The 18,259-nt window shown below is 42.1% G+C and overlaps 1 protein-coding gene across 2 annotated transcripts in view; it reads left to right on the top strand.

Moving 5' to 3' along the window:
- The window catches only part of LOC135513713 (uncharacterized), a 31,415-nt gene extending 13,156 nt beyond the window's left edge, over positions 1-18,259 (top strand). For both annotated transcript variants that reach the window (XM_064936592.1, XM_064936591.1), the window contains 13 exons: positions 2,270-2,831; positions 2,980-3,034; positions 3,966-4,058; positions 4,322-6,760; positions 6,932-7,082; positions 9,282-9,713; positions 9,993-10,244; positions 10,356-10,610; positions 10,918-11,163; positions 11,288-11,584; positions 11,906-12,166; positions 14,360-14,440; positions 14,626-18,259. In XM_064936592.1, the coding sequence (XP_064792664.1) occupies positions 2,270-2,831; positions 2,980-3,034; positions 3,966-4,058; positions 4,322-6,760; positions 6,932-7,082; positions 9,282-9,713; positions 9,993-10,244; positions 10,356-10,610; positions 10,918-11,163; positions 11,288-11,584; positions 11,906-12,166; positions 14,360-14,440; positions 14,626-14,707 (5,206 nt within the window). In that variant the 3' untranslated portion in view covers positions 14,708-18,259. The remainder of the gene's footprint in view (positions 1-2,269; positions 2,832-2,979; positions 3,035-3,965; positions 4,059-4,321; positions 6,761-6,931; positions 7,083-9,281; positions 9,714-9,992; positions 10,245-10,355; positions 10,611-10,917; positions 11,164-11,287; positions 11,585-11,905; positions 12,167-14,359; positions 14,441-14,625) is intronic.

Below are 18,259 nucleotides of genomic sequence, written 5' to 3'. Positions count from 1 at the left end.
ACATCTATCACTCCAGTGTAAATTGATAAATTGTAATTACTTTGCCACTATTGGCCTATTTTTTTTGCCTTACCTCCTTACTTCATTTGCAGACACTGTATACAGATTGTTCTATTGTGTTATGGACTGTACGGTTGTTTATCCCATGTGTAACTCTATGTTGTTTTTATTGTCGCACTGCTTTGCTTTATTTTGGCCAGGTCACAGTTGTAAATAAGAACTTGTTCTCAACTGGCCTACCTGGTTAAATAAAGGTGAAATAACCCCCCCCCCCAAAAAAAAAAAATGGTGAGAGGTTAGCATGTCTTGGGGGTATGATATAAAATGCTAACCTCCCCTGTTATTGTAATGGTGAGAGGTTAGCATGTCTTGTGGGTATGATATAAAATGCTAACCTCCCCTGTTATTGTAATGGTGAGAGGTTAGCATGTCTTGTGGGTATGATATAAAATGCTAACCTCCCTTGTTATTGTAATGGTGAGAGGTTAGCATGTCTTGTGGGTATGATATAAAATGCTAACCTCCCCTGTTATTGTAATGGTGAGAGGTTAGCATGTCTTCGGGGTATGATATAAAATGCTAACCTCCCCTGTTATTGTAATGGTGAGAGGTTAGCATGTCTTGGGGGTATGATATAAAATGCTAACCTCCCCTGTTATTGTAATGGTGAGAGGTTAGCATGTCTTGTGAGTATGATATAAAATGCTAACCTCCCCTGTTAAAGTAATGGTGAGAGGTTAGCATGTCTTCGGGGTATGATATAAAATGCTAACCTCCCCAGTTATTGTAATGGTGAGAGGTTAGCATGTCTTCGGGGTATGATATAACATGCTAACCTCCCCTGTTATTGTAATGGTGAGAGGTTAGCATGTCTTCGGGGTATGATATAAAATGCTAACCTCCCCTGTTATTGTAATGGTGAGAGGTTAGCATGTCTTGGGGGTATGATATAAAATGCTAACCTCCCCTGTTATTGTAATGGTGAGAGGTTAGCATGTCTTGGGGGTATGATATAAAATGCTAACCTCCCCTGTTATTGTAATGGTGAGAGGTTAGCATGTCTTGGAGAATGATATAAAATGCTGACCTCTCCTGTTATTGTAATGGTGAGAGGTTAGCATGTCTTCGGGGTATGATATAAAATGCTAACCTCCCCTGTTATTGTAATGGTGAAAGGTTAGCATGTCTTGGGGGTATGATATAAAATGCTAACCTCCCCTGTTATTGTAATGGTGAGAGGTTAGCATGTCTTGTGGGTATGATATAAAATGCTAACCTCCCCTGTTATTGTAATGGTGAGAGGTTAGCATGTCTTGGAGGTATGATATAAAATGCTAACCTCCCCTGTTATTGTAATGGTGAGAGGTTAGCATGTCTTGGAGGTATGATATAAAATGCTAACCTCCCCTGTTAAAGTAATGGTGAGAGGTTAGCATGTCTTCGGGGTATGATATAAAATGCTAACCTCCCCTGTTAAAGTAATGGTGAGAGGTTAGCATGTCTTCGGGGTATGATATAAAATGCTAACCTCCCCAGTTATTGTAATGGTGAGAGGTTAGCATGTCTTCGGGGTATGATATAACATGCTAACCTCCCCTGTTATTGTAATGGTGAGAGGTTAGCATGTCTTCGGGGTATGATATAAAATGCTAACCTCCCCAGTTATTGTAATGGTGAGAGGTTAGCATGTCTTCGGTGTATGATATAACATGCTAACCTCCCCTGTTATTGTAATGGTGAGAGGTTAGCATGTCTTGGGGGTATGATATAAAATGCTAACCTCCCCTGTTATTGTAATGGTGAGAGGTTAGCAGGTCTTGGGGGTGTGATATAAAATGCTAACCTCCCCTGTTATTGTAATGGTGAGAGGTTAGCATGTCTTGGGGGTATGATATTTGTGCTTCTGTAACTTTCGCACTCATTATTATTTATTCAGGATTATCCGTAGTCATGGTAGCATCTACATGAATTTAGACGTGTTTTAGAAACATATTATCTTCCTATTTATATTAAAAGTGACTCCAAAATGACACAATACATTATACTGGAGTACAGAGCCAAAACAACCAAACACGTGTCACTTTCCCAATCCTGTTGGAGCGTACTGTAAGTTAGGAAACCTCGTGTCCATTTATCAAGGTACCCTTTAAGACATAAAACCAAGGGGTATTCAGGTACTTTTTTCAGTCTTGTGAATGTTAAAGTTGAGGAAGTACGTGTTATATATGCTATTGCTACCAGCTAACATAATCTCTCCCCCTTTGTGCAGTGCACTGACAGCCAGTCTGCTGGCAGAGGACCACTTCAGATGCTCAGTGTGCACAGAGGTTCTCAACGAGCCAGTCTCCATCCCCTGTGGACACAGTTTCTGCAGGCAATGCATTGAGACCTATTGGAACAAACCAGCGAATAAACAGGTCTACGACTGTCCCGGGTGCCAATGTAGATTCAGAACATGTCCCCATCTCTCCAGCAATTCAGCCTTGGACAAAGTGATCCGGAAACTCCGTCAGACAGGATTCAAGGTCCCTGCACTTCCCCCTCACCGCTACGCTGGACCCGGAGATGTGGCCTGTGATCTCTGCACTGAGAAACAGCTCAAAGCTGTGAAGTTCTGTCTGACCTGCGCTGCCTCCTACTGTGAGAGCCACGTTAGGCAGCACTACACCGTAGCGGCACTGCAGAGACACACACTGGTGGAGGTGACTGGAAACCTGGATCAAAAACTCTGCGATGAAGAACAACAGACTGCATTAAGGCTGGAAGCTAAATTTGAACAGATGAATAAAGAGTTTGCTGAGGAAAAAACACACAAAAACAAACTGATGCAGGTACACTATTTTATCAACACTTTACTTTATTAACTAGAGGAAACTAATAACTAATAGTATTTCCTCTCTGTACTAGGCCGGACTAACTAGATAATCAGTATCCTACTTATATTTTACAGTAGCGATTATGATTTCATTTTCTCCCCAGAATGTAAAGAATCCAACCACTGACTTAACCTGTTATGCAAAGAGGTCATCCAAAGGTAAGATACAATTCAAATCAAATTTTTATTAGTCACATGCGCAGACTTTACATTGAAAGGCTTACTGATGAGCTCCTAACCAACAATGCAGTTTAAAAATATGGATAAGATTAAGAGATGACAGTAACAAGTATTTAAAGAGCAGCCGTAAAATACCAATAGCGAGACTATATACAGGGGGTACCAATACAGAGTCGATGTGCGGGGGCACTGGTGTCGAGGTAATTGAGGTAGTTATTAAAGTGACTATGCATAGATAATAACAGAGTAGCAGCCACATAAAAGGGGGGGGGCAATGCAAATAGTCTGGGTTGCCATTTAATTAGCTGTTCAGAAATCTTATAGCTCGAAGGTAGAAGCTGTTTAGAAGCCTCTTGGACCTAGACTTGGCGCTCCTGTACCGCTTGCTGTGCGGTAGCAGAGAGAACAGTCTATGACTAGGGTGGCTGGAGTTTTTGACCATTTTTAGGGCCTTCCTCTGACACCGCCTGGTATAGAGGTCCTGGATGGCAGGAAGCTTGGCCCCAGTGATGTACTGGGCCATACGCACTACCCTCTGTAGTGCCTTGCGGTCAGAGGCCGAGCAGTTGCCATAACAGGCAGTGATGCAACCAGTCAGGATGCTCTCGATGGTGCAGCTGTAGAACCTTTTGAGGATATCCGGACCCATGCCAAATATTTTCAGTCTCCTGAGGGGGAATAGGTTTTGTTGTGCCCTCTTCACGACTGTCATGGTGTGTTTGGACCATGCTAGTTTGTTGGTGATGTGGACACCAAGGAACTTGAAACTCTCGACCCGCTCCACTACAGCCCCAATGAGAATGGGGACGTGCTCGGTCCTCCTTTTCCCGACGTCCACAGTTCTCCTGTTGAATGATAGTACAGTGATTTGTATTTCCTGTAGTGTGTTTCTCTCTCCTTTGATTCTCAGATTGGGCAAACGACTGTTTTGTGCTGGCTGCCCTTGGTCGCCCCCTAGACCTTGGGATGATGTATGACTGCTGCAATGATAGTCTTTGCTCAGGTACACTTATTGTGTTTTTGAGTGCATATATCGGAAATAATATGTTTAATAATAAAGCAAAGGTTGGCAAGCAAGGTCTTTCCAGACAGCTGGATTTGCTGATTATCTCTGCGACTTTTCTGACCTTGATTTAGTTTTTGGGTTGTGGGGTTTTATTTTGAAGGGAAATAATTTGAATTATTTGAGAACATTGACCCAGATAATTAAAAAAACTGTAATTCTGTCAATTCTGCTGTGAAATGAATATCCTTTTATCTCCTAAGATGTCGGTCTATGGGATGAGAGCACAATAGCCAACATGCGTCAGTCTCTGCCTCGGCCTCACAAAGAGGTGACGTGTATTGAAGGAGACTCCCTACAGGACAGATTCGGGGCTCTGGATGTTTCCACTTCTCTCAGGGCCAGTGTCTTGTCTGGGCTGGTGAAGGTTGGTGGTGCTGCTGAATACCTGAACCATCCTGTTCAGTCCAAAAACACGGAGCGGGTCACTCTACAGTACAGAACCACTACCAGGCTGGACATGCTCAGTCACAGGGTATTTGAAGAGACCGTCAAAAGGGAATCAAAGGCAACACACGTGGTGATGGCTGTTCTCTATGGAGCTCACGCATTTTGTATCTTTGACAAATGTGTCAGTGGAGAGAAAAGGGCTGGTGGAGGAGAAGCCGATATGCACAGTGTTATCAAGAAGATGGCTTCCTCCTTCAGTGCAGATCATATGTTATCCAGCTTGAGTGACAATGAGAAAATAAACCGTTTGTTGTATCAGTGTACACTCCACAGTGATGTAGACCATATCAACGGCTCCATGACTTATGACCAAGCAGTACAAGCTCTTGAAACTCTCCCGAAGCACCTTGCACAACAGGGAGAGAAAGCAGTGCCTCTGTACGCATGGCTCTATCCTCTGAGGAATCTGGACACTTCAATTCAGATCACTCAAGGCTTTCTCTCCGAGGCCGAGGACGTGGTGGAGCATCTGAGGCAGGTCACCATGAGATGCCAGGACACAATGACATTATTACACGTCAACGATGATGTGATGAAATGGTTCCCCAGTGTGAAAGAAAAATTTGCAGAATTTTCTGAGCTGCTGCAGATGTACCAGTCCGAGTTTAAGAGAGGGCTGGCTGTGGCAGTAAAGACCGTGAGAGAGAGTGAAGAGATGGATGAAAAGAGCCTGAGAGACATTCTCCAGAACCATGACCAATCACCATTCTGTTCTCAGCACACACATCAGTGGGTTAGCAACAAAGAGGAGGAGATAAAGGCTCTGCTTATCTGCAAAGAAAAAAACATCCACATTTTAAAGGTCCAGGAGAAACCAAACAACATCCCCACGGGGAAGAAGGTCCAGGAGGAACCAAACAACATCCCCACGGGGAAGAAGGTCCAGGAGGAAGCAAACAACATCCCCACGGGGAAGAAGGTCCAGGAGGAAGCAAACAACATCCCCACGGGGAAGAAGGTCCAGGAGGAAGCAAACAACATCCCCACGGGGAAGAAGGTCCAGGAGGAAGCAAACAACATCCCCACGGGGAAGAAGGTCCAGGAGGAACCAAACAACATCCCCACGGGGAAGAAGGTCCAGGAGGAAGCAAACAACATCCCCACGGGGAAGAAGGTCCAGGAGGAAGCAAACAACATCCCCATGGGGAAGAAGGTCCAGGAGGAAGCAAACAACATCCCCACGGGGAAGAAGGTCCAGGAGGAAGCAAACAACATCCCCACGGGGAAGAAGGTCCAGGAGAAAGCAAACAACATCCCCACATGGAGGGAGGTGCTGACCCCAAACAGGACGCTGTGCTTCACGCTCACCTCACTGAGGGGTGAAGATCCATACCTTTCCACCATGAAGCAATACATACATTCTGCACTAGAGACCACCACAAACCAATCAGGGATCACCAGACAGCAGCAGACACATCATGCCTTCAAGCCTCCAGATTTAACTGAAAAAATACAGTCTGACCTCCACGTGTTCACCACATCCTATGAAGACAGAAGAGATGGAGAGAAATTCAATTTTCTTGTTGCAGTTATACCTGATGTCACCTTTCCTGGATCCTGCATTGGTCTTTATCAAAATGGTCGTCTTATAGGCCGCAATTTCAAGCTTGGATCAAAGCCAAATCCAGCCGAAGTAACAGAGATAAAACAGACCAGCTTCCGTCTGAAATTTCCTCAGTCAAAGGTCATGAGTCCTGTGAAGTACAGAATAGAGTATAAAGCAGAAAGTGATGTTCAATGGACTGTTGGATATTTACCACCTGGTCCTGGATCTGTGGGTCCTGACCAGTGTAACACTTGTAGGTTGCCCGGTTTGAAACCTGACACTAAATACCAGGTTAGATACAGTGCCGTGGACAGCTCTAGTATGAGTGACTTCAGCACGGTCACCATGGTAAAGACAAACCCAAGGTCCACACCTGGACAGCCCTGTGTGAAACTGCTGGACGGAGAAAAGGTCAGAGTCACATGGCAGATGGAGGAAGAGGAAGATGGCGGTCCCGTGCTACGTTATGCCGTGGAGTTCAAAGAGGCAGGGCTTGAAGGCTGGTCCAGTGTGTCAACAACAGGGCCTGAACGTACATGCACCTTATCTCAGACCTCCAGTACTTGCTACCGTGTCAGAGTCTCTGCAGTCTATGGAGAGGGGGACACAAGTAAACCCAGCACAGAAACAGACATCCCTGTAAATGGTGAGTAATCACTATGGATTTTATAACTTAATATTTGTCATTAATTCATAAGACGTGATTATTCTCGAAAATCCATTACTATAATCAGTAGCATTAACCATCTGGCAAACATTCTCCATGCATCATATTGAAGCAATTTAAGTCCATACAATATTGATTTCTCTTTTTCAGTCTGGTCCATAGACCTCTCACAAAGGAAAGCCTCCTTCCTCCTAGAAGTGCTGAAACCAGAGAAGAAACCAGTGGAGCTGAAGGGCTGGTCAGATGACGAGAGTGAAGTGAGGAGTTTCCTTCAGTGTCTGCCCTACATCTCACAGCTGAGGTGAGTGTTTTCCCGGCAACTAGAAGATCATCATTGTTTTACTCGTGAGCGACTCTTCCTTTTTTGTTCCTGACGTATAAAATCTCCGTCTAAGAGCCAGTCATTGGCTTAACCATTTCTGACTCAGAATTACACGCAAATGACGTTCATTTGAAAAGCTCTGGTTAGTTATTTTTTGACAAACAAAGGGGTGTAATGGGTTTGCACTCGAAGATGTCGCATAAAAATGTATTATTTTGTGTTTTAAATACATTTTCAATGCATCAGGGATAGCGTACACAGACGTTTTGGCTTTATACGGCCTTCGTCAGGATCTAGGTACAATTGTATTTTAATTTAAAACAGCATTTGTAAAGAACAGCAGATGAGCAGCAGGTGATTCTAATCAGGATTGTCACTCATCTGTCAATCGGGGATGTGGCTTTTCCGATCTACCTGTGTACAAATTAGTTACAAAGAAATACAGAATTATAGAGTATGGGAGCAGGCACGAAGGCCAATTCACAAATCAATCGTCCCAGGTGCCCGCTCACCTAAATAGATCACATCAATTCATGAGATAGCCCACCACATAGAACATCAGGCATATCCATTCATAAATATACGGGACCAAATCTTAAACGATATTAAAAATCTGATATGCACATTGTTCTTGTATAACAGTCTAAATGTTACTCATAGGAAGGAGGTGAAATCGAATTATTTCTTTAAACCGTGTGGAAATACAGAATTCTATTTATATCCACATGGCTGCTCTTTGGAGTAAATTATGGTAAATTGTCATAGTCATATATCCACTATTGGAAGTCAAGATATCACCTCACCAAATTGCGAGACCCTTTATAGAACAAAATAATTATATTCAAGAATTTTGATTTTATTTATTGTTTATTTATTTCACCTTTATTTAACCAGGTAGGCCAGTTGAGAACACCTTTATTTAACCAGGTAGGCCAGTTGAGAACACCTTTATTTAACCAGGTAGGCTAGTTGAGAACAAGTTCTCATTTACAATTGCGACCTGGCCAAGATAAAGCAAAGCAGTTCGACACATACAACAACACAGTTACACACGGAATAAACAAAACATACAGTCAATAATACAGTAGAAACAAGTCTATATACGATGTGAGAAAATGAGGTGAGATAAGGGAGGTAAAGGCAAAAAAAGAGACTTAAATACTTTAATTTAAAGACCCGAAGGGATTTGGTCTCAACGTAGACTTTGATCTGAAGCCATTCTTGTGATTATTGTGACTTTGCCATTGTAATTGTTTTGTAAGCTTGTGTTGTCAAATGAATCTATGATCGTATGCTATCGACGTTAACACAGATCAGACACGGACAGAGTAGGATTAGCTCTGTTTCAAGGGTGTTTTATTTAAATAATAAATCAAAAAAAGAAAAGGATAGGTCTCCCCCATGAGACCCTCTCCGGGACACCGTCTTCTGGGCTCCGGGTCTTGCTGTATCCTGTCGGGCACACAAAAAAATTAACTCACACCTCCGCAAGCGTCCCCAACTATACTGGAGTCCTTTCCTCCCCCAGTCTCTCCCCTGTGTGCTGCCCTTCTGGCAGCTTTATGGGCCTCGCACGCTGGTGAGCAATCAGCCCTTGATTACTCACGAACTCCCAATCAGCCCCAATTAGTTCTGGCCGGAGAGCCCGTCGAGACCTGGCACGTCCAGCAGATGGCGCCATCGCCTCGTGATGTATCCTCCGTGTGTCACCAGGCCTCGACGAGTCTCCCCCTGGTGGCTGAGTAGTATACATCTGAAATGCCTTACCTGACGAAGTGTCTCAGAATAATATCATTTCTATTTGTTCCCGGACGTAAGAATGTATTAATGAGTTAGGGATTTATTTAGTGATATAAAAATGTTTATCAGTGTTTTAAATGGCCTAATACACATTTGCCAATAAATCACAGTTTTAACATCCTAGTTTTGATTTACATTTGGTTGAGTTGTCAACTAACTAAATGTTATTGGATTTGGGTTAAAAGGTGATTGATTTAAAATCTTAATATTAAAAATTATATACCTTACGTAGATAACTTTCTGTAAATCTAATCAGTTTCCCGTGTTGATTTAATCAGAGAATTTTGTTGGTTAAAATGACGTGGGAACTAAATGGATTGAATCTGTTTTTGAACCGTGGGTAATGATATTAAAATGTGTTTCTTTGCTTAAAATGAGGTTCGTGAACAACGACAACAACGCAGGCGTTATCCAGTTTGTGCTCAATCTGAGTGTCGCAGCAGCAGACCACGATGCAAGGACAGGATGGAATTGTTCGAAGTTCCTATCCCTGGTATGGAGCTACAGCTCCTTCCCATTCAATGAAGATGTTCATCCTTCAGATCAATGTCACTTCCTTCTGGATCTTTACTCGTGTGCAATGGCATCTGGGATTAAAAAGGCCAGGAGTCTCATTCCATTACTTCGGCCAGTTTACCAGTCAGCTCCAGCAGTCTGGTACGTGAATCTGGCTGGAAGAAAGGCCTCCGTCTTCCTCAAAGTTCTGAAACTCCAACCAGTGAAAAGGCCAATGCAGGTGAAATGTTGGTCAGATAAAGAAAGTGAAGTGAGGCGTTTCTTTCAGTGTTTGCCCTACGTCTCACAGCTGAGGTGAGTTATCTACCTCAAACAAACACTGGTATCTACAAATAAACATCCATAATAAAACTACACACACAATCAGTGAAATTACCATAAAACGATACACTGTTTAATGAAAGTAGTGCCCAGGGAATATCTGTAGCAATACACATCATCAAGACAGACGAGAGTGATCATTTGAATTCGCCTGAAGTACAAAAATGTATATTGTGTGCAACAAAACTTAACATCTTTGCTTCCTGCTTTCAACATGTTTTAACATTATGTATTTTATTTTGTGTTTTTCAGTTTTAACGACAACAATCTTGTATACTTCCTACGGAAAAATGGAGAGCAGGCCGAGCATTTTGCCGCTCTCTTCCAAGCTCATGGCTTCACCCTGTCATTGGGAGGAGAGTTATCCAGGCAAACCTGCACTTCTGTGGGGAGAATCTTGGCCCTCTGTGCCTCAGGAGTGAAACTCGGTCTCACACCCAGCAAGATTTCTCTCGGAGGAGCTTCGATTCTCTTCAGACATCCGTTGATGCTACACAACCTCATGTATGCAAATGTATCAAAACTTCAAGAAACACAAATCTATACATTTCATTGATTTTCCCTCTCAAGTTTTCATTGCTAATCACAGTTTTTTGTTATTATTACAATTTTCAGACTAAATGAGATCATGACAGTGAAACTGACCAGACTGCTTGCGACTGGTAGAGTCAGTGCTCCAATGGGGGTTGAGGAGATTTCGCTGGTTATTGAGAACTCACAACTATCGGAGGATGTGCTTTCTAGGGTCCTGAGTAGTGTGGCGTCCCTGCTGAGAGTCTGGACTGTGCAGCGTCTGGACCTGACGAAGTGTACTATCCACGGTCACTCTCTCATCCTGTTGCTGGGTTACCGGGGACCTCTGAAACTCAAGTGAGTCTGCAGAAGACCGTTATTGCTGTAGTCTGGTGAAAGGTTTATGTTTTAGGATTTATATGTGTGCATGCTCTTATGTATGTTGGGAGGCAGGTAGCCTAGTGGTTTAGAGCGTTGGGCCTGTAACCGAAAGGTTGCTCGATCGAATCCCCGAGCTGACAAGGTAAAAGTCTGTCGTTCTGCCCCTGAACAAGGCAGTTTAACCCACTGTTCCTAGGCCGTCATTGTAAATAAGAATTAGTTCTGAACTGACTTGCCTAGTAAAATAAAAAAAATACATAAAATGTATGTTCTCACCTGACAGACTGTGTCCGGACACTCTGCAGCAGCTGGCTGGAGTTGTGCATGAAGCTCGGGACAAGGACCTGACTCATTCATTCTTAAAGAAAGTTGGTGGAGACCTGACCTCCTGCAGGCTGGACTGGGAAGTGCTTATTTCTCTGCTGCAGTATTCAAACCACAAAATCACTGTGAATCTCAGAGAGAACAGGCTTTCAGTGAGAAACATCACAGGTCTTCGTCCCTTTCTAGGCAGGATTACTTTAAAGAGGTATGGGTTTTTCCTACTTGCCACTTTTTTAAATCCTAGTTTATCTTAAGAAACTAAATACATTGGTTTTCGTGTTAAAGAACCGTCATTTTAAAAGAGCAGTGACTTGTTTCCCATGATGCAGTGTTGAGAGGAAACTGCTGCTGCTGTTCCTCCACTGCTACTCTGCCTCAAAGATCCAGCCAGGGGCAACAGCCCTGCTTGGGGCTCTGCAGCATAGACTGGACTTCTCCTCCTCTGTGGACTTGTCAACAAAGGACCAGGGGAAGCCTCTGTGTCTGAGCTCTGCTGACTGCAAGGTCATCGCCAGAGTCCTGAAGCAGAGCCGTTACGTCACAGAGCTGATCCTAAGCGATTGTGAGATTTCAGACAGAGCACTCAGGAAGCTGCTGATGAAAATCCCATGCAGAGTTAATCTCAGGTTAGAGACATGCAATGACTGACAACACAGCTCTTAGCTCCCTCTGTAGATGTCTACTGGAGAACTTATTTGTATTGCTTTTAATCTTTTTAATGAATTTATCTTATTAACACTGTTCCAGCTAGCTATTTGTGTAGGTAGCTATCAAGTAAACCCAATGATAATAGTTCAATAGATCAGTCCAGGCTAACTTGTTGTTTTTAGAATCCCAGACTTTGGCTTTACAGGCTTGGTTATGAATGACATTTTTCATTTTCAAAAACGTTGCATCTCTCCATCTTAACTGGCTGACCTTGTCTCTCTCTTTTCTCTCTGACTCAGCCCCAGTAAAGCCATATTGGTTCAACTTGTACAAACTTGTAACAAGAATAATGCAGTGCGTCATGCAGGATCCCTGGTCAGAGCCCTGCGCGGGGAGATGGACCTCAGTGAGACCATGCTGGATCAGAAGGCCTGTCATTCTCTGGCCCTGGTTCTGGAGTATTCAAAGGGGCTATCAGAACTGGACCTCAGCCGCTGCCAACTCACAGACCACCACCTACAGCCTCTGCTCGCACACCTGCACAAAGTCCAAGTCCTGGAGTGAGTGTTTTTGAAGATCATAATGAAAATCAAACTCAAGAAAATACATATTACTAGTTAAAAACATTTTTTTAAAGCATATATTTTGGGAACGTCAATAGATTGTGATGTTGGGTATATAAAGATTACAATGTGAATGTGGTTTTAACATTTTATAAAAACACAACGTTTCACTCACTGCTTGTGCATCTTTTAAGAAAATGTTATTTGCTCCAATCATCAGCATAATGTGACGAATCCAAAAAAGACTCTGTTGCTAATTCACTATGCACATGCTGCTAGGGCTCGGTAGTTTTCCTTCCCTAATGAAGACATGTTCTGTTGCTAATTCACTATGCACATGCTGCTAGGGCTCGGTAGTTTTCCTTCCCTAATGAAGACATGTTCTGTTGCTAATTCACTATGCACATGCTGCTAGGGCTCGGTAGTTTTCCTTCCCTAATGAAGACATGTTCTGTTGCTAATTCACTATGCACATGCTGCTAGGGCTCGGTAGTTTTCCTTCCCTAATGAAGACATGTTCTGTTGCTAATTCACTATGCACATGCTGCTAGGGCTCGGTAGTTTTCCTTCCCTAATGAAGACATGTTCTGTTGCTAATTCACTATGCACATGCTGCTAGGGCTCGGTAGTTTTCCTTCCCTAATGAAGACATGTTCTGTTGCTAATTCACTATGCACATGCTGCTAGGGCTCGGTAGTTTTCCTTCCCTAATGAAGACATGTTCTGTTGCTAATTCACTATGCACATGCTGCTAGGGCTCGGTAGTTTTCCTTCCCTAATGAAGACATGTTCTGTTGCTAATTCACTATGCACATGCTGCTAGGGCTCGGTAGTTTTCCTTCCCTAATGAAGACATGTTCTGTTGCTAATTCACTATGCACATGCTGCTAGGGCTCGGTAGTTTTCCTTCCCTAATGAAGACATGTTCTGTTGCTAATTCACTATGCACATGCTGCTAGGGCTCGGTAGTTTTCCTTCCCTAATGAAGACATGTTCTGTTGCTAATTCACTATGCACATGCTGCTAGGGCTCGGTAGTTTTCCTTCCCTAATGAAGACATGTTCTGTTGCTAATTCACTATGCACATGCTGCTAGGGCTCGGTAGTTTTCCTTCCCTAATGAAGACATGTTCTGTTGCTAATTCACTATGCACATGCTGCTAGGGCTCGGTAGTTTTCCTTCCCTAATGAAGACATGTTCTGTTGCTAATTCACTATGCACATGCTGCTAGGGCTCGGTAGTTTTCCTTCCCTAATGAAGACATGTTCTGTTGCTAATTCACTATGCACATGCTGCTAGGGCTCGGTAGTTTTCCTTCCCTAATGAAGACATGTTCTGTTGCTAATTCACTATGCACATGCTGCTAGGGCTCGGTAGTTTTCCTTCCCTAATGAAGACATGTTCTGTTGCTAATTCACTATGCACATGCTGCTAGGGCTCGGTAGTTTTCCTTCCCTAATGAAGACATGTTCTGTTGCTAATTCACTATGCACATGCTGCTAGGGCTCGGTAGTTTTCCTTCCCTAATGAAGACATGTTCTGTTGCTAATTCACTATGCACATGCTGCTAGGGCTCGGTAGTTTTCCTTCCCTAATGAAGACATGTTCTGTTGCTAATTCACTATGCACATGCTGCTAGGGCTCGGTAGTTTTCCTTCCCTAATGAAGACATGTTCTGTTGCTAATTCACTATGCACATGCTGCTAGGGCTCGGTAGTTTTCCTTCCCTAATGAAGACATGTTCTGTTGCTAATTCACTATGCACATGCTGCTAGGGCTCGGTAGTTTTCCTTCCCTAATGAAGACATGTTCTGTTGCTAATTCACTATGCACATGCTGCTAGGGCTCGGTAATTTTCCTTCCCTAATGAAGACATGTTCTGTTGCTAATTCACTATGCACATGCTGCTAGGGCTCGGTAGTTTTCCTTCCCTAATGAAGACATGTTCTGTTGCTAATTCACTATGCACATGCTGCTAGGGCTCGGTAGTTTTCCTTCCCTAATGAAGACGTGTTCTGTTGTATACTAGTACTAGGCTACTGTATGTAAAGAAATTATTATGCAATATATTCCCTGTACTTAATGACATTATTCCCCCCCTCCCTTTCTCTGTCCTCTCTCTCTCTCCTTCCTTTCTCCTTCTCTCTCTCTCTCTCTCCTTCTCTCTCTCTCTCTCTCTCTTTGTTTTAGTCTAAGTCATAATGCAATTTCCAACGGTTTGAGTAAGAAAATACTGAAAGCTGTCTCCACCAGTAAAGGCCACATAGTTTGGTGAGTTGTGATTGGTTTGCTCACTGTCTGTCCTCTGTGTAAATCTTTCTCCATTAGAATTTAATTTTTATTTATTAATTCATGATTGGGAAGTGAGAACAATGTGTTTTTAAGGTGATTTAACGTTAAAACAGCGTGGTAGGCTACTCTGTTTTTGTAATATGCAGTTTTTCATATTTTTACAGGCTCACAAACAACAGAGTGAAAGCCAAACCACTGTCCCAGTCGACGTACGTCGTTAACATGACAGAATCTTTCTCCATGTAATCTTGCACACACACGTTTGTGGGGAAAATTGTCATTCATACCAATATTCATAAAATGTTGGAGGGCAGTTTTATTATTGAGAACTATGTAAAGAGACTTTCCCGGAGGATTGTCCTACTTTTTAGTGAGTTGTTCTGAAAGTAGTGCCCAGGAGACAAAATGGATCCCCAAAAATGTATACTATGTCATATACAATGTTAGAAAACCTCGTCATTCAAGGTTTTATTTATTTTTTGTACTATTTCCTACATTGTAGAATAATAGTGAAGACATCAAAACTATGAAATGGCACATATGGAATCATGTAGTAACCAACAAAGTGTTAAACAAATCAAAATATATTTGATATATTTTATATATGATTCTTCAAATAGTCACCATTTGCCTTGATGACAGCTTCGCACACTCTTGGCATTCTTTCAACCAGCTTCACCTGGAATGCTTTTCCAACAATCTTGAAGTAGTTCCCACATTCTGTATGCTGAGCACTTGTTGGATGCTTTCCCTTCACTGAGGTCTGACTCATCCCAAACCATCTCAATTTGGTGGAGGCCAGGTCATCTGATGCAGCACTCCATCAACCTCCTTCTTGGTAAAATAGCCCTTACACAGCCTGGAGGTGTATTGGGTCATTGTCCTGTTGAAAAACAAATGATAGTCCCACTAAGCCCAAACCAGATGGGATGGCGTATCGCTGCAGAATGATGTGGGAGCCATGCTGGTAAAGAGTGCCTTCAATGCTAAATAAATCACAGACAGTGTCACCAGCAAAACACCTCTGCACCAACACGCCTCCTCCTCCTTGCTTCATGGTGGGAACCACACATGCGGAGATCATCCGTTCACCCACACTGCGTCTCACAAAGACACGGCGGTTGGAATCAAAAGTCTCACATTTGAACTTCAGACCAAAGGACAGAGTTCCACCAGTCTAATGTCCATTGCTCGTGTTTCTTGGCCCAAGCAAGTCTCTTCTTATTATTAGTGTTCTTTAGTATTGGTTTCTTTATAGCAATTAGACCATGAAGGCCTGATTCACACAGTCTCCTCTGAACAGTTGTGGTTGAGATGTGTCTGTTACTTGAACTCTGTGAATCATTTATTTGGGATGCAATTTCAGAGGCTAGTAACACTACTGAACCTATCCTCTGCAGCAGAGGTAACTCTGGGTCTTCCTTTCCTGTGGCGGGTCCTCATGAGAGACAGATTCATCATAGCGCTTGGTGGTTTTTGTGACTGCACTTGAAGAAACTTTAAAAGTTCTTGACATTTTCCGTATTGACTGACCTTCATGTCTTAAAGTAATGATGGACTGTCGTTTGTCTTTGCTTACTTGAGCTGTTCTTGCCATAATATGTATTTGGTCTTTTACCAAATAGGCCTATCTTCTGTATACCTGTAATGGCTGTTGGTGGAAGAAGGTGAGGACTCAGGTGCAGCGTGGTACGTGTTCATATTTCCTTTAATTAACTGAACACTAAATACAAAAGAACAAGAGAATAAATGAAAACCGAAACAGTCCCATATGGTGCAAACACTGAAATGGAAAACAACTACCCACAACCCATAGTGGGAAAACAGGCTGCCTAAGTATGATTCTCAATCAGAGACAACGATTGACAGCTGCCTCTGATTGGGAACCATACCAGGCGAAACACATAGAAATATAACAGAACAAAACAGAATGCCCACCCCAACTCACGCCCTGACCAAACTAAAACAGAGACATAAAAAAGGAACTAAGGTCAGGACGTGACAATACCACCCCTACCTTGTCACAAGACAACTGATTGGCTCAAACGCACTAAGAAGGAAAGAAATTCAACAAATTAACTTTTTAGAAGGCTCACCTGTTAATTGAAATGCATTCCAGGTGACAACCTCATGAAGCTGGTTGAGAGAATGACAAGAGTGTGCAAAGCTGTCATCAAGGCAAAGGGTGGCTATTTGAAGAATCTCAAATATAAAATATATTTTGATTTGTTTATTAACACTTTTTTTTTTTTGGTTGCTACATGATTCCATATTTGTTATTTCATAGTTTTGATGTCTTCACTATTATTAGCTGTTAGATATTGCTGCACTGCCGGAACTAGAAGCACAAGCATTTCGCTTCACTCGCAATAACATCTGCTAATATAATTTTATTTTATAAAAAAAAACACATTTTTATCAAGAAATACAAACTACCGATCAAAAGTTTTAGAATACCTACTCATTCAAGGGTTTTTCTTTATTTTGACTAGAAAATAGTCAAAATAAAGAAAAACCCTTGAATGAGTAGGTATTCTAAAACGTTGTGTAGGTATGCTAATACAACTGCACACAAATCTAAGTAAAGGAACAGAATAAGAATATATACATATAAATAAATGGATGAGCAATGACTGAACAGCATACGCAAGACTCAATAGATGGTATAAAATACAGTATATGCATATGAGATGAGAAATGCAAGATATGTAAACATTATTAAAGTGACTAGTAATCCATTTATTCAAGTGGCCAATGATTTCAAGTCTGTAAGTAGGTAGTAGCCTCTGTGTTAGTGGTGGCTGTTTTAACAGTCTGATGGCCTTGAGATTCTTTGAAACTCTGCCTAGAAAGCCAGCATCCCGGAGTCGCCTCTTCACTGTTGATGTTGAGACTGGTGTTTTTTGTGGGTACTATTTAATGAAGCTGCCAGTTGAGGACTTTTGAGGCGTCTGTTTCTCAAACTAGATAAGCTAATGTACTTGTCCTCTTGCTCTGTTGTTCACCGGGGCCTCCCACCCCTCTTTCTATTCTAGTTAGAGAGAGTTTGCGCTGTTCTGTGAAGGGAGTAGTACACAGCGTTGTACCAGATCTTCAGTTTCTTGGCAACTTCTCGCATGGAATAGCTTTCATTTCTCAGAACAAGAATAGACTGACGAGTTTCAGAAGAAAGTTCTTTGATTCTGGCCATTTTGAGCCTGTAATTGAACCCACAAATGCTGATGCTCCAGATACTCAACTAGACTAAAGAAGGTTAGTTTTATTGCTTCTTTAATCTGAACAACAGTTTTCAGCTGTGCTAACATAATTTCAAAAAGGTTTTCTAATGATCAATTAGCCTTTTAAAATGATAAACTTGGATTATCTAACACAACGTGCCATTGAAACACAGGAGTGATGGTTGCTGATAATGGGTCTCTGTACACCTATGTAGATATTCCATAAAAAATCTGTTTCCATCTACACTTGTAATTTACAACAATGTCTACACTCACATTTCTGATCAATTTGTTATTTTAATGGACAAAAAAATGTGTTTTTCTTTCAAAAACATGGACATTTCTAAGTGACCCCAAACTTTTGAACGGTAGTGTATATGTATATATTTTCTTAATCGATTCCTTACTTAGATTTACGTGTATTTTGGGTATATGTTGTGAAACTGTTAGATATTACTGCACTGTCGGAGCTAGAAACACAAGCATTTTGCTGCACTCGCAGTAACATCTGCTAAAAACGTGTATGTGACTAATAAAATGTGATTTTTAGAGCGTTGGTAACTGTACTGCTAACAACAAA

The sequence above is a fragment of the Oncorhynchus masou genome, chromosome 25, assembly GCF_036934945.1.
Source record: "Oncorhynchus masou masou isolate Uvic2021 chromosome 25, UVic_Omas_1.1, whole genome shotgun sequence".
In the NCBI taxonomy this organism is placed as follows: domain Eukaryota; kingdom Metazoa; phylum Chordata; class Actinopteri; order Salmoniformes; family Salmonidae; genus Oncorhynchus; species Oncorhynchus masou.
This window is presented reverse-complemented; position numbering and strand designations above follow the sequence as displayed.